The 14,920-nt window shown below is 38.7% G+C and overlaps 2 protein-coding genes across 2 annotated transcripts; both read left to right on the top strand.

Moving 5' to 3' along the window:
- LOC102185741 (olfactory receptor 5W2-like) lies at positions 1,609-2,544 on the top strand. Its single transcript, XM_018058949.1, has one exon. It carries the CDS (start codon positions 1,612-1,614, stop codon positions 2,542-2,544), a length of 933 nt encoding a protein of 310 aa, XP_017914438.1. The 5' UTR covers positions 1,609-1,611.
- Positions 8,179-9,108, top strand: LOC108637623 (olfactory receptor 5W2-like). Its single transcript, XM_018058950.1, has one exon. It carries the CDS (start codon positions 8,179-8,181, stop codon positions 9,106-9,108), a length of 930 nt encoding a protein of 309 aa, XP_017914439.1.

Here is a 14,920-nt window from a genome sequence, read left to right on the forward strand (position 1 = left end):
GTTGGAAAAATGGCGCCAGTAGACTTGCTCAGTGAAGGAGTGCCACAGTCCTTCAATCTGTGAAACACACAACATGCAAGAAGCACAGTGAAGTGAAGCCCAACAACACAAGCTATGCCTGCACTTGGGGGAGTTGCGTAACATTTGCCGATATACTTATGAAAGCTCATATGGGGAAACAGGATCTGAGATTTCAGGGGAAAGAACATGAGGCACCTGGCAATGAATAGACATATGCCTTGCTGGTCCAGGCTCAGTGACAGCTCTGCACTCAGGAAACCTTAATCCCAGACAAACTGGGACAGCTGGTCACCCACATCACCCTCTGTTCTTACAAAACCATCCCGGTGCTAAACCTTTCCCCTGTTTCCTTCAGCACTGCCTTCACCTTGGCAGGCCTGCAGGCCAGGCCTTCTCCTAACCACAGGAATGATGCTGTTTTACAGGGGAAAGGCAACTTGGTGACTTAGCCTCAAGGTCAGGCCTAATTAATTCTCTCCCCGGCCTCCCACAGCCCCAGACAGTGCACCTTCCTCTGGGAAGTCCCTACAAATCCTTGTTGATGAGCCAGAAAGAGCATTTGGCTTTTTCTTCAGATTTCTTTTTTATGGCATGTTGTTGTTCCTACACTTTTTTATTGTTTTCTCACTTGTGGACTCCATTTACCTCCAAATTACTTTTGCCAACTGCTATGCTGAATCTTGTTTTAAACTACTGATTTGATACTTTGGTGCTGAAATAACTAAGCCGTCTCTGAACGGTCCAGTGTTTACAAATTGAGATAGAAATATGTTCCTATCATAAGTTGAATCCAGAAAGGAGATTTAAAATCTGAAGTGATGCAAATGTATGTGGTACATTCTGTTGCTTTTATTTCTTTTTAACTTTTTTCTTCCACTGGTCAATAGATTCATCCCTTGACTACAACTATTACAAAAAGAGATAATGAGCATTGTGGAAAAGCAATTATAAATTTCTAGCAAAAAGGTAAATAGTACTTAATTCATGTATCTCCAAATACTAAACACAACATAAACTAAAATCTGTACCATAATAATTTTTTTATTACTGCTAGACAGTGTTATACTCATTGTTTCTGGAACTAAGTTAAAGACTCTTAAATTGATCATGTGTTTTTGAGAAACATAAATTTTGTAATTATCTTTTCTAATCATTTTTCGTATTCAAGTGAATATTTTCAAGAATAGAAAATGCTTAGTCTCATATCTTAAACCTGGCTTCTCTATCACTGGTGTCTCTTACAAATTATTTTGAAGAGATAAGGAGAGTGGAATTTGTTGATATCTACCCACTGAGATAAGGAAAATAATGCTCAGAGAAGAGCTTGTGGAAAGGAGTATACCTCATGAATGATATCTAAATTTACATCACTATTTCTCAAAGCTTAATTCCAGATAATTTTTATTACTGCTTAATATATAGATATCCCTCTTCAAGTATACATACACCTGACATGAATTATTTTCTAAATATAAAGGTATAGAAAAAAATCATGCTCTATTTTATATTTTGCAGATGTGCAGAAGTGTTACACATCCAGGTGTCATTTTCTTGATCACTTGCTAAAACTTTAGACAAGAACAAAGAAGAATGAGTAGAGAGAATTGCTCCTCCTTGACTGAGTTCATTTTCTTAGGAATTACTGAGAACACTGAGAACAAAGTGATCCTATTTACAATGTTTCTCCTTGTTTATCTCATCAATCTTCTGGCAAATCTGGGAATGATCACCCTGATTAGGATGGATCCCCAGCTGCACACCCCCATGTACTTTTTCCTCAGCCACCTCTCCTTCTGTGACCTCTGCTATTCCACAGCCATCGGCCCTAAGATGCTGGTGGACCTATTTGCCAAGAACAAGTCAATCTCTTTCTGTGGCTGCGCTCTGCAATTCTTGGTCTTCTGTATCTTTGCCGATTCGGAGTGTCTCCTGCTGGCAGTGATGGCCTATGACCAGTACAGGGCCATCAGCAGCCCCTTGCTCTATGCAGTCAGCATGTCCAGGAGGGTGCGCTCCCTGCTCGTGGCTGGGGTTTACCTGGAGGCAATGGCAGATGCTCTGATACACACGACATTAGCATTCCGCTTATGTTTCTGTGGGTCAAATGTGATTAACCATTTCTTCTGTGATTTACCTCCACTTTTCCTCCTTTCCTGCTCTGATATACAGGTCAATGAGTTGGTGTTGTTTATTGTTTTTGGTTTCATTGAGCTGAGTACAATTTCAGGAGTCCTTGTCTCTTATTGTTATATCATCCTTTCAGTCTTGAAAATCCACTCTGCTGAGGGGAGGTCCAAAGCTTTCTCCACCTGCACTTTCCACCTAACTGCGGTGGCCATTTTCCAGGGAACTCTGCTCTTCATGAATTTCCGACCAAGCTCTTCCTACTCTCTAGATCAAGACAAAATGACCTCATTGTTTTACACCCTTGTGATTCCCATGTTAAACCCTCTGATTTATAGTTTGCGGAACAATGATGTAAAAGAGGCCCTAGAAAAATTGAAAAATAAACTATATTTTTAAATATTTTATTATATATCTCTACATATGGCTATACACATATAGTAATTGCTTAATTAAAATTATATGGCATGATACACGAGAAACATAATTTTTCCAGATTCCTAAATGAACAATTATTTGTATTAAACCCCGCTCTTAAGAGATATTGCAGTTCCCCTCAAATGTTATGCTTAGTATGTGGCCAGAGTTTCTATAAGGCACTTGCTATTTTTGAAAAACCTTTTGACATTTCTAGCTGTGCTAATTCTGGAGTAATTTTCCATTCAAACATTATTTCAATTTCACTAAGACATTATGCATGTATTGAGCAATCTTCCACCACTTAGGTGCTTTATATTTTATATAGTACTTTTTTTTTAGATTTTAATGAACTTAAGTTGGTGCTAATATTAGACAATAATGAACTAAACAGTCAAGTAAGTCATAATTAGACTTAAAATCATCATGGAATAAAAAATTGAGTGCTGTAAATCCAAAAGCAAACTCTATAAAACTAGTATAAAGTAAAAGCATCTTTGGATAAAGATATTCCATCTCATATCTAAGAAAGATCCATTTTGGGTGATGAACAGATAGCAGTCAGAGGATGTGACCATTGGACAAGTCTTGAAGTAGAGAATCCCCTGTCTTTAGCGGCAAAGAAGTCATGTTTTCTGCAACATGGGATATTCCAAGGATGTTAATCTAAGTAAACTATGTCAGTCGGGGAAAATTAGTACTGTATGACCTCATGTACATGTGGGATCTAAAAAGGTAGAAAGAACTCATAGAAACAGAAAGAAGATTATTGGTTGCTAGGAGTTGGAAGGTGGGAGAAATAGGGGATGCTGTTCAAAGTGTGCAAAGCTTTTGTTATTACATTTGACGAATAAGTTCTGGGGATCTAATATCCATGGTGACTCTAGTTAACCATGCCATATTATAAGCCTGAAATTAGCTACAAAAGTGGATCTTAAATGGTCTCACTATACACACACTACAATGGTAACTATGTGAGGTGTGAATGTGTTAACCAATTTTAGTGTGGTAATCTTTTCACAATGTATACATATATCAAATCATCACTTTGTTTATCTAATGAATGCAAATACTATTTGACAGTTATATCTGAATAAATCAGGGGAAAAAAGAAGAAAGGAAGTTGGAAATTAGGTTACAAAGAGCAATGGGGAAAGCCTTGGTAAACTGCATTCCTGCGCTGCCATTATCAGCTATCAGCACTGTGTCATATCACCTAAGATGATTGCCTTTCCTTTTCCCTCATTTTCCACCATTGTTAAACATCTTTCTTTGTCTCTTTGAATTCCACAAACAAGCATCTACTTAAGGCATTATTTTACTTTCTGTGACCTTAGGAAGCAGCCCAGTCACACCAGATACCAAGATGGAAGACCATGTTTGAGGAGTATAGAGAATTCAATTGCTATCTGTTTGGGAGGGCCTAAGGAGGACATAAAAGTGTAATGTCCAAGATGTTTTTTCCAATTTTATATATAACTAATATAAATAATAGAAAACAAATTATTTTAAGAAAAATATTACAACTGGACATGGAGCAACAGACTGGTTCCAAATAGGAAAAGGAGTACGTCAAGGCTGTATATTGTCACCCTGCTTATTGAACTTATATGCAGAGTACATCATGAGAAACGCTGGGCTGGATGAAGCACAAGGTGGAATCAAGATTGCCAGGAGAAATATCAGTAATCTCAGATATGCAGATGACACCACCCTTATGGCAGAAAGTGAAGAGGAACTAAAAAGCCTCTTGATGAAAGTGAAAGAGGAGAGTGAAAAAGTTGGCTTAAAGCTCAACATTCAGAAAACTAGGATTATGGCATCTGGTCCCATCACTTCATGGGAAATAGATGGGGAAACAGTGGAAACAGTGTCAGACTTTATTTTGGGGGGCTCCAAAATCACTGCAGATGGTGATTGCAGCCATGAAATTAAAAGACACTTACTCCTTGGAAGAAAAGTTATGACCAACCTAGATAGCATATTCAAAAGCAGAGACATTAGTCAAGGCTATGGTTTTTCCAGTAGTCATGTATGGATATGAGAGTTGGACTGTGAAGAAAGCTGAGCACCAAAGAATTGATGCTTTTGAACTGTGGTGTTGGAGAAGACTCTTGAGGGTCCCTTGGACTGCAAGGAGATCCAACCAGTCCATTCTAAAGGAGATCAGTCCTGGGTGTTCTTTGGAAGGAATGATGCTAAAGTTGAAACTCCAATACTTTGGCCACCTCATGCGAAGAGTGGACACATTGGAAAAGACTGATGCTGGGAGGGATTGAGGGGGCAGGAGGAGAAGGGGACGACAGAGGATGAGATGGCTGGATGGCATCACCGACTCTATGGACATGAATCTGAGTGAACTCCAGGAGTTGGTGATGGACAGGGAGGCCTGGCGTACTGCAATTCATGGGGTCGCAAAGAGTCGGACACAACTGAGCGACTGAACTGAACTGAACTGAACTGAATAGAACTCCGTTGATTTAGAAAAAATCGTCACCATGCACAATTTTTAAAATGAGACATCTTCACTCATGTGTTCTATATACATAAAAAATTCCCAAAGCAAGTATGTTTTTATCCTTGTAATTGTTCTCTGTTCTTCATTTGATAGTGAAAAATGCATAACAATAAATATTTAGAAACCACTACCTTTACAAATCCTAGCACCATATAGTTTAGGAAGTACAAAGCAACCATTGATTTCATTCCTGTGGCCTTTAATATAATTAAAAAAAAAAAAAACCTTAAATAAATAAAATAAACATAATTCAGAAAAGAGTGCACTATTTAGACGATGTCAAGGTTTCCTGGTTAGGGAGGCTTGTGTTGGAGTTTTGGTGGGTGGAGCTGGGTTTCTTCTCTCTGGAGTGCAGTGGAGTGACCCGTAATGGGTTACGAGACATCAAAGGTTTTGGGATAATTTTGAGCTGCCTGTATATTGAAGCTCAGGGGAGTGTTCCTGTGTTGTTGGAGAATTTGCGTGGTATGTCTTGTTTTGGAATTTGGTGGCCCTTGGGTGGAGCTTGGTTTCGGTGTAGGTATGAAGGCATTAGATGGGCTCCTATTGCTTAATGTTCCCTGAATTCAAGAGTTCTCTAATGTTTTCAGGCTTTGGATTTAAGCCTCCTGCTTTGATGTGATGAAGTCACAAAATCAGTGAAACGTCCTTGGATGATAGGTGGCTGGAGAATAGGGAAAAGCTGATATTTGGTAATGAGGGCTATCTTGAAAGGGATTGACAGGAATGTTTACAGTGTCATTAGTCATATCAGCTGAACAGTAGAAACAAGCCAGTGTTCATCCTTCCGAAAAATGGATCGCCAAAGTATATTATATCCTTAACATGAAATGCTATTCAGCCACATAATGAAACAAAATTCTAACACATGTAACAACATGGATGAAACTTGTAAATATTTTACCCAAGAAAATAAACCTGACAAGAAGCACACAGACACAGCATGATTCTCTTTATACGCAAGGCCAATAATAGGAAACCACACAGGATCAGAAAGTAGATTAGCAGTTGCCAGGCTCGAGAGGGAGAAAAGGAGAGTGAGAGCTAGAAGGTGTAGATTTCTTCTGGGGCTGATGGAGATGTTCTGGAAGTAGATTGTAGTAATGAGTGAACAAATTTGAAAGTGCACTAAAAATCAAAGAACTGTATACATTAGAAGGATGATTTTATGACATAGGATTATATTTCAAGATAAAAGAAAATGTGATCAAAGTGTAATATTCTGACATCAGGTAGTGAAGGAGAATATTTTGTGTTCAAAAACACAATGAACAATCAAAAAGAGCTGGATGAAGGGGCATCTTTCAGAATTTCACTAAGTTTCCTCTTTGACTCGAGAAGGAGGAGGTAGTTTTCGGGTAGCTGACACGCACCATACACACCATTTGCTGTACCCTTCCTTCCAGAGAGCAATTTGGACACAATAATGAAGCAGAAAAACTCCGCTTCTGCTAAATTGTTTCTGAATTCACAGGGGAATGTTGTGCTGGTTGTCCTGTTTCAAAGTCTGTCTGACTCTGCACCCTCAGGGATGGCAGCGCACCAGGCTCCTCTGTCCTCCACTATCTTCCAGAGTTTGCTCAAATTAACGTCCATTGAGTCAGTGATGCTATCTAGCCATGTCTTCCTCTGCCAGGGGAATATACGGAAGCAGAAATATAATTAATGAAGTGTTTGAATAACACTAAAGCCTAAGGGCCATAGCACAGGGATTTAAGTCCCAATATACCTGGTGAAATAAAAGACCAAATGCTCATTACTGTTCAGCTACCCAAGACCTGCTCTTTCCAGGTACGTTTCCAGATCCTAACTGAAGAAAAAGCAGAGAAAATATTTAAACTGGGGGGAAAATAAAAGTTTGTAAATGAAGGACTTTATGCCTACCTACTCACTAAAATCTGCACTTAATGGCAAATAATATTTTCTTCACAAACTTGGAAGAATCTCTCTGAACTTGTTAACATTCATCATGTAATTTTATTTTCATGCTGGCTCACATAAAAGTCTTTGCTCTTTTTTCAATGAGCAACTGTACATGAATTTAAAGTGTGTTTTGTTTTATAGAAACAAAAAAATTAAGGTGTGTTTTCTTTTATAGCGTAGATATCACAATAAAAACAAAAACATTTACAAATTCACCTCCATGTAGACCAGGTACTATATTTACTTAGGTCTAAAGAAAAAGTCCATTGCTTTCACTTACATTAAATAATATACACAGGCATTCACATAAACACAACAGAGGGAGCAAAGTCTTTGCATTTTAGAAGGATTTATTGTCCCTTATCTAATTTACATTCAATTAAATTGAAAGTCATTTAAAATCTAAAGTGATGCAAATATATGTGGTACATTCTGTTGTTTTCACTTCCTTTTAGCTCTTTTCTCCCACTGGTCAAGAGAGTCATCCTAGACGGTAACCTCTCCACAAAGAGGTAATGAGCATTATGGGAAAGCAGTAGCAAGTTTCTAGGAGCAGGTCAGTAATAACTTATTTCATGTCTCACCAAATGCTAAGCAGAGGATAAGCTAAAACCAGTAACACAATGATTTTTGTTATTACTAGTCATTGATGTACTCACTGTTTCTGAAACTAAGAAGAACATTCTTAAACCAATCATGTCTTTTTGAGAGACAAAAAATAGTAATCTTTTTTGTATTCAAGTGAATATTTTTAAACAAAGGGAAAGCTCAGTACAAAGTCTTAGAATCTGGTCTTGCTAACACTGGTGTCTCTTCCATGTGGTTTTAAAGAAGTTTAGAAAGGCAAAATCATCCAGCTCTTCTCTCTGATATGAGAAAAATAAGGCTCAGAGAAGAGTTTGTAGAAAGTAGCAGCCTCATGAGTGGCAACTAGATTGACTTGAAACATCCTCAAAGGTCTTCCTCATATGCCTTTTATTATTGCAGAATAGACAGTTATGCCTCTTTAAAGAGTAGGTACAAGACTGGATTATTTTCTAAGGATAAAAAGACAATTAAGGAAAAATAAGCATGCTCTGCCTTATGATTTTTGTTGTTGTTGTGCAGAAGCATTAAACACCCATATGTGATTTTCTTGATAACTTTCTCAAAAGTTTGCACAAGATCTAAGAAGAATGGAAAGAGAGAATTGCTCCTCCGTGACTGAGTTCATTTTCTTGGGACTTACTGATAACGCTGAGAACAAAGTGATCCTATTTACAATGTTTCTCCTTGTTTATCTCATCAATCTTCTGGCAAATCTGGGAATGATCACCCTGATTAGGATGGATCCCCAGCTGCACACACCCATGTACTTTTTCCTCAGCCACCTCTCCTTCTGTGACCTCTGCTATTCCACAGCCATCGGCCCTAAGATGCTGGTGGACCTGTTTGCCAAGAACAAATCAATCCGCTCCTATGGCTGTGCTCTGCAATTCTTGGTCTTCTGTTTCTTTGTCGATTCTGAGTGTCTCCTGCTGGCAGTGATGGCCTATGACCGGTACAAGGCCATCAGCAGCCCCTTGCTCTATGCGGTCAGCATGTCTAGCAGGGTGCGCTCCCTGCTCATGGCCGGGGTTTACCTGGTGGGAATGATAGACGGTTTGATAAACACGACATTAGCATTCCATTTATGCTTCTGTGGGTCAAATGAGATTAACCACTTTTTTTGTGATGTTCCTCCTCTCCTGTTGATATCTTGCTCAGACACACAGGTCAATGAGTTAGTGATATTCATGATTTTTGGCTTCATTGAATTAAGCTCCATTTCAGGAGTCCTTGTCTCTTATTGTTATATCATCCTAGCAGTCTTGAAGATCCACTCTGCTGAAGGGAGGTTCAAAGCTTTCTCCACCTGCACCTCCCACCTAACTGCTGTGGCAATTTTCCAGGGAACTCTGCTCTTCATGTATTTCAGGCCTAGTTCATCCTACTCTCTAGATGAAGACAAAATGGCCTCATTGTTTTACACCCTTGTGATTCCCATGTTAAACCCTCTGATTTACAGCTTAAGGAACAAGGATGTAAAACAGGCCCTGGAAAAATTGAAAAATAAATGGTTTTAGTTTTTTGTATTAGGCAGTTGTGTACACCTATGCATTCATATACATATATTGTTTGTTGATTTACTAAAATTAAATGATAGGATACATGAGAATAATAATTTCTCAAATTATTAAAGTGATATTTGTACTAAATCCTAATTCTGTTTCCCCCACACATGTCATGTTTCATTATGCTCTAAGGATTTATGTGCGTGTGTGTGTGTATAGCACTTTGTCTTTGTGAAAACCTTTTCTGTCTTTTCCATTGTAGTAATTTTGTTCATTGTTTAATTCAAACATTGCTTTCAATTACACTAAGATTTATTGTGTATTTGCTCAGTGGTCTTTGAGCCTGTAGCCTTTTTATATATTATTCTAGATCTTATAGTTTATGCACTATGGAAGTTAGTACTAAAAACAAATTTAAAAAACAGTCAGGTAATTCATCATTGGCCTCAAATTCATCATGACATAAAACATAAAGGGCTATAATTTCAAAACAAAAGTATCTAAAACTATTCAAAAAGAAAAGCTACTTTGGATAGAGATCTTCAGTCAAATTTTAAAAAGATTCAATCTGGGAAATGAAAAGTTTGTAGTCAGAGGATCTGACAGTTATTCAGATCTTAAAGTGGCATTACTGACTCAATGGACATGAGTTTAAGTAAACTCCAGCATTGGTGATGGACAAGGAGGCCTGGCGTGCTGCAGTCCATGGGGTCCCAAAGAGTTGGACACAACTGAGTGACTGAACTGAACTGAACTGAGTTGTACATGTCTATGTCTTTTAGAAGTCATGTTTTCTACAACATGGAAGAACTGTGAGGTCATGTGTTATGCGAAATATTAATAGAGAGGAAGACAAGTACTATATGATCTCACATATGTGTAAAATCTAAAAGGTCAAATTCAGAAACTCCCTGACAGCCCAGTGATTAGAACTCAATGCGTTCACGAACTGGGTCCAGTTTGATCCCTGATCAAGGAACTAAAATCCTGGCAAGAGGAGTGCTACAGTCCAAATATAATAATAATAATAATAATAAGATGAAATTCACAAAAACAGACTGAGTTGAATGTTGCTAGGGCCCGAAATGTAGGGGAAATTGGTGATATTGCAAAAAGAGTACAAACTTTGTTATTTGATGAATAATTTAGCGAGATCTAAATGCATATGGTATATCTAGTTAACAATAATGACAACTTGAGAAATTTGCAAAAAAAAAGTATATCTTAACTGTCCTCACTATACACACACTCAAAATGGTACCACTGTGAGATGAAGCCTGTGTTAATCCTTATTGTGCTAATCATTTCTCAATGTATACATTATCACATTCTGTACTTATAATTACACATGGTGTACATTTGAATAAGTTCACATTACGTTTGAATAAGTTCACTTCAGTTCAGTCGCTCATTCGTGTCTGACTCTTTGCGATCCCATGTATAGCAGCACACCAGGCCTCCCTGTCCATCACCATCTCCCAGACTTCACTCAGACTCACGTCCATTGAGTCTGTGATGCCATCCAGCCATCCCATCCTCGGTCGTCCCCTTCTCTTACTGCCCCCATTCCCTCCCAGCATCAGAGTCTTTTCCAATGAGTCAACTCTTCACATGAGGTGGCCCAAGTACTGGAGTTTCAGCTCCAGCATCATTCCCTCCAAAGAAATCCCAGGGCTGATCTCCTTCAGAATGGACTGGTTGGATCTCCTTGCAGTCCAAGGGACTCTCAAGAGTCTTCTCCAACACCACAGTTCAAAAGCATCAATTCTTCAGCGCTCAGCCTTCTTCACAGTTCAACTCTCACATCCATACATGACCACAGGAAAAACCATAGCCTTGACTAGATGGACCTTAGTTGGCGAAGTAATGTCCCTGCTTTTGAATATGCTATCTAGGTTGGTCATAACTTTTCTTCCAAGGAGTAAGCATCTTTTAATTTCATGGCTGCAATCACCATCTGCGGTGATTTTGGAGCCCCCCAAAATAATGTCTGACACTGTTTCCACTGTTTCCCCATCTATTTCCCATGAAGCGATGGGACCAGATGCCATGATCTTCGTTTTCTGAATGTTGAGCTTTAAGCCAACTTTTTCACTCTCCTCTTTCACTTTCATCAAGAGGCTTTTTAGCTCCTCTTCACTTTCTGCCATAAGGGTGGTGTCATCTGCATATCTGAGGTGATTGATATTTCTCCCGGCAATCTTGATTCCAGCTTGTGTTTCTTCAAGTCCAACATTTCTCATGATGTACTCTGCATATAAGTTAAATAAGCAGGGTGACAATATACAGCCTTGACGTACACCTTTTCCTATTTGGAACCAGTCTGTTGTTCCATGTCCAGTTCTAACTGTTGATTCCTGACCTGCATACAGATTCCTCAAGAGGCAGGTTAGGTGGTCTGGTATTCCCATCTCTTTCAGCATTTTCCAGAGTTTATTGTGATCCACACAGTCAAAGGCTTTGGCATAGTCAATAAAGCAGAAATAGATGTTTTTCTGGAACTCTCTTGCTTTTTCCATGATCCAGCGGAAAAAGCCAAAACCTTGACTAGACGGACATTTGCTGGCAAAGTAATGTCTCTGCTTTGGAATAGGCTATCTAGGTTGCTCATAACTTTCCTTCCAAGGAGTAAGCGTCTTTTAATTTCATGGCTGCAATCACCATCTGCAGTGATTTTGAAGCCCCCCAAAATAAAGTTTTGTGACAATATTTCCACTGTTTCCCCATCTAATTCCCATGAAATGATGGGACCAGATGCCATGATCTTCGTTTTCTCAATGTTGAGCTTTAAGCCAACTTTTTCACTCTCCTCTTTCACTCTCATCAAGAGGCTTTTTAGTTCCTCTTCACTTTCTGCCATAAGGGTGGTGTCATCTGCATATCTGAGGTTATTGATATTTCTCCCAGCAATCTTGATTCCAGCTTGTGCTTCTTCCAACCCAGCGTTTCTCATGATGTACTCTGCATATAAGTTAAAGTTAGATAAAAATAAGATATCTGAAGATTAGATTTTTAAGACATACAGAAGAGCTCTCTACTTGTTAAAGTACAATATTGTGCTGTTGTTATCAACTATCAATTCTTCTGCACTTCTTCCAAGATAATTTTCTTTCCTGCCTCTTCATCTTCAACCCTGTTTAAATGCCCAACTCTCTATGGTTTACAAACAATCACTTTTAAGGTATTGCTTTATATCATCCTTTTTGTGAGCATTCTTTGCTAAAGAACTAGCATTTCATCCTTGTTAACAAGCACTGAATTTTGCCTGGGATATAAAATAAATAAACATGAATTTACCTAAAAACAGTCGGCAACATTTTTTGACTATTACTTATGTCTCAATAACACAAAATTCATTGAAGATTTGTTAAGTATCTTAGCACGCACACACACACATAGACACATATCTCACAACAGTGTATATATATTATATGTATATACACAACAGTTTTTTTGGAAGGTGCATAAAATTGTTATGGACACTAAGATAATATTCTTATAAATACACATGTATTTGTTAATTGTACTACAAGTAAGAAGCTATAACTTCTTGATATTTGACTATTACATCTGACTTTGATATGGCTTCCTGAAGGCTAAAACACTGAATCAGTTTGCTGAGAAAGCTAGGCTACAATCCAATCATATATTTGAAATGCCATAAACTACTGAAGAACACTCTTATTTACACATTAAAATTGCAAAGTTAAAAGCCTCAGATGGTCTTAAATTTTCCAGCTGCCATTGTAAATAAAATGTCCTCATGTAAAAATATTTCAGAATGAAAAAATAAAGTGTATGAATTTCCTTTGCTTTTCATGGTGGTATTTGTAAAACACTATGGTGATAGCAGCCATGAAATTAAAAGATGCTTACTCCTTGGAAGAAAAGTTATGAGCAATCTAGATAACATATTCAAAAGCAGAGGCATTACTTTGCTGTCTAGTCAAGGCTATGGTTTTTCCTGTGGTCATGTATGGATGTGAGGGTTGGACTGTGAAGAAGGCTGAGTGCCAAAGAATTGATGCCTTTGAACTGTGGTGTTGGAGAAGACTCTTGAGAGTCCCTTGGACTGCAAGGAGATCCAACCAGTCCATTCTGAAGGAGATCAACCCTCGCATTTCTTTGAAAGGAATGATGCTTAAGCTGAAACTCCAGTACTTTGGCCACTTCATGCAAAGAGTTGACTCATTGGAAAAGACTCTGATGCTGGGAGGGATTGGGGGCAGGAGGAGAAGGGGACAACAAAGGGTGAGGTGACTGGATAACATCACTGACTTGATGGACGAGAGTCTGAGTGAACTCAGGGAGTTGGTGTTGGACAGGGCGGCCTGGCATGCTGCGATTCATGGGGTCGCAAAGAGTCCGACACGACTGAGTGACTGAACTGAACTGAACTGATGGCATGTTAAGAAGAGTTATCATGGTAAAAACACCATAAAATAGCTATTCTATAATATAAAAGATGTATGGGTTTCTATTTCTGGTGTATTTTATTGCTTTACTCAAACTTCTTTCAACTGTTGCTTATGAGGAGTAACATGGCAGAAAACATTGGCTGGAATATATTAAAGTCAGATAAAATATGGTGTCAATGAGTGAGTGAAAGGCATTCAGTCGTGTCTGACTCTTTGCCACCTCATGGACTAAACAGTCCATGGAATTCTCCAGGCCAGAATACTGGAGTGGGTAGCTGTTCCCTTCTCCAGGGGATCTTCCCAATCCAGAGATCAAACCCAGGGCTCTCTCATTGCAGGCAAATTCTTTACCAGCTGAGCCACAAGGGAAGCCCATAGTTTCAATGTTATGCCATTAATTATTGGCTTACTAATATATGTTAACACCCTGTCTATCTCAATAGTCTTCATTCTTTTCCCATTTAATCTTATTTTTTTAATTTTTATTTTTTACTTTATTTTACTTTACAATACTGTATTGGTTTTGCCATACATTGACATGAATCTGCCACGGGTGTACATGAGTTCCCAGTCCTGAACCCCCCTCCCATCTCCCACCCCATATCATCTCTCTGGATCATCCCCATGCACCAGCTCCAAGCATCCTGTATCCTGTATCAAACATAGACTGGCGATTCGTTTCTTACATGATAGTATACATGTTTCAATGCCATTCTCCCAAATCATCCCACACTCTCCCTCTCCCTCAGAGTCCAAAAGTCCATTCTATACATCTGGGTCTCTTTTGCTGTCTCACATACAGGGTCATCATTACCATCTTTCTAAATTCCATATATGTGTGTTAGTACACTACATTGGTGTTTTTCTTTCTGGCTTACTTCACTCTGTATAATTGGCTCCAGTTTCATCCACCTCATTAGAACTGATTCAAATGTATTCTTTCTAATGGCTGAGTAATATTCCATTGTGTATATGTGCCACAGCTTTCTATCCATTCATCTGCTGATGGACATCTAGGTTGTTTCCATGTCCTGGCTATTATAAACTGTGCTGCGATGAACATTGGGGTACACGTGTCTCTTTCAATTCTGGTTTCCTCAATGTGTATGCCCAGCAGTGGGATTGCTGGGTCATATGGCAGTTCTATTTCTGTTTTTTTAAGGAATCTCCACACTGTTCTCCATAATGGCTGTACTAGTTGCATTCCCACCAAGAGTATAAGAGGGTTCCCTTTTCTCCACACCCTCTCCAGCATTATTGCTTGTAGACTTTTGGATTGCAGCCATTCTGACTGGCGTGAAATGGTACCTCATTGTGGTCTTGATTTGCATTTCTCTGATAATGAGTGATATTGAGCACCTTTTCATGTGTTTGTTAGCCAACCCTATGTCTTCTTTGGAGAAATG

Source organism: Capra hircus, chromosome 15, assembly GCF_001704415.2.
Source record: "Capra hircus breed San Clemente chromosome 15, ASM170441v1, whole genome shotgun sequence".
Lineage (NCBI taxonomy): Eukaryota > Metazoa > Chordata > Mammalia > Artiodactyla > Bovidae > Capra > Capra hircus.

What these genes read in the sequence shown, in the direction of transcription:
- LOC108637623 (XM_018058950.1), top strand. Translation starts at nt 8,179, where the DNA reads ATGGAAAGAGAGAATTGCTCCTCCGTGACTGAGTTCATTTTCTTGGGA.
- LOC102185741 (XM_018058949.1), top strand. Translation starts at nt 1,612, where the DNA reads ATGAGTAGAGAGAATTGCTCCTCCTTGACTGAGTTCATTTTCTTAGGA.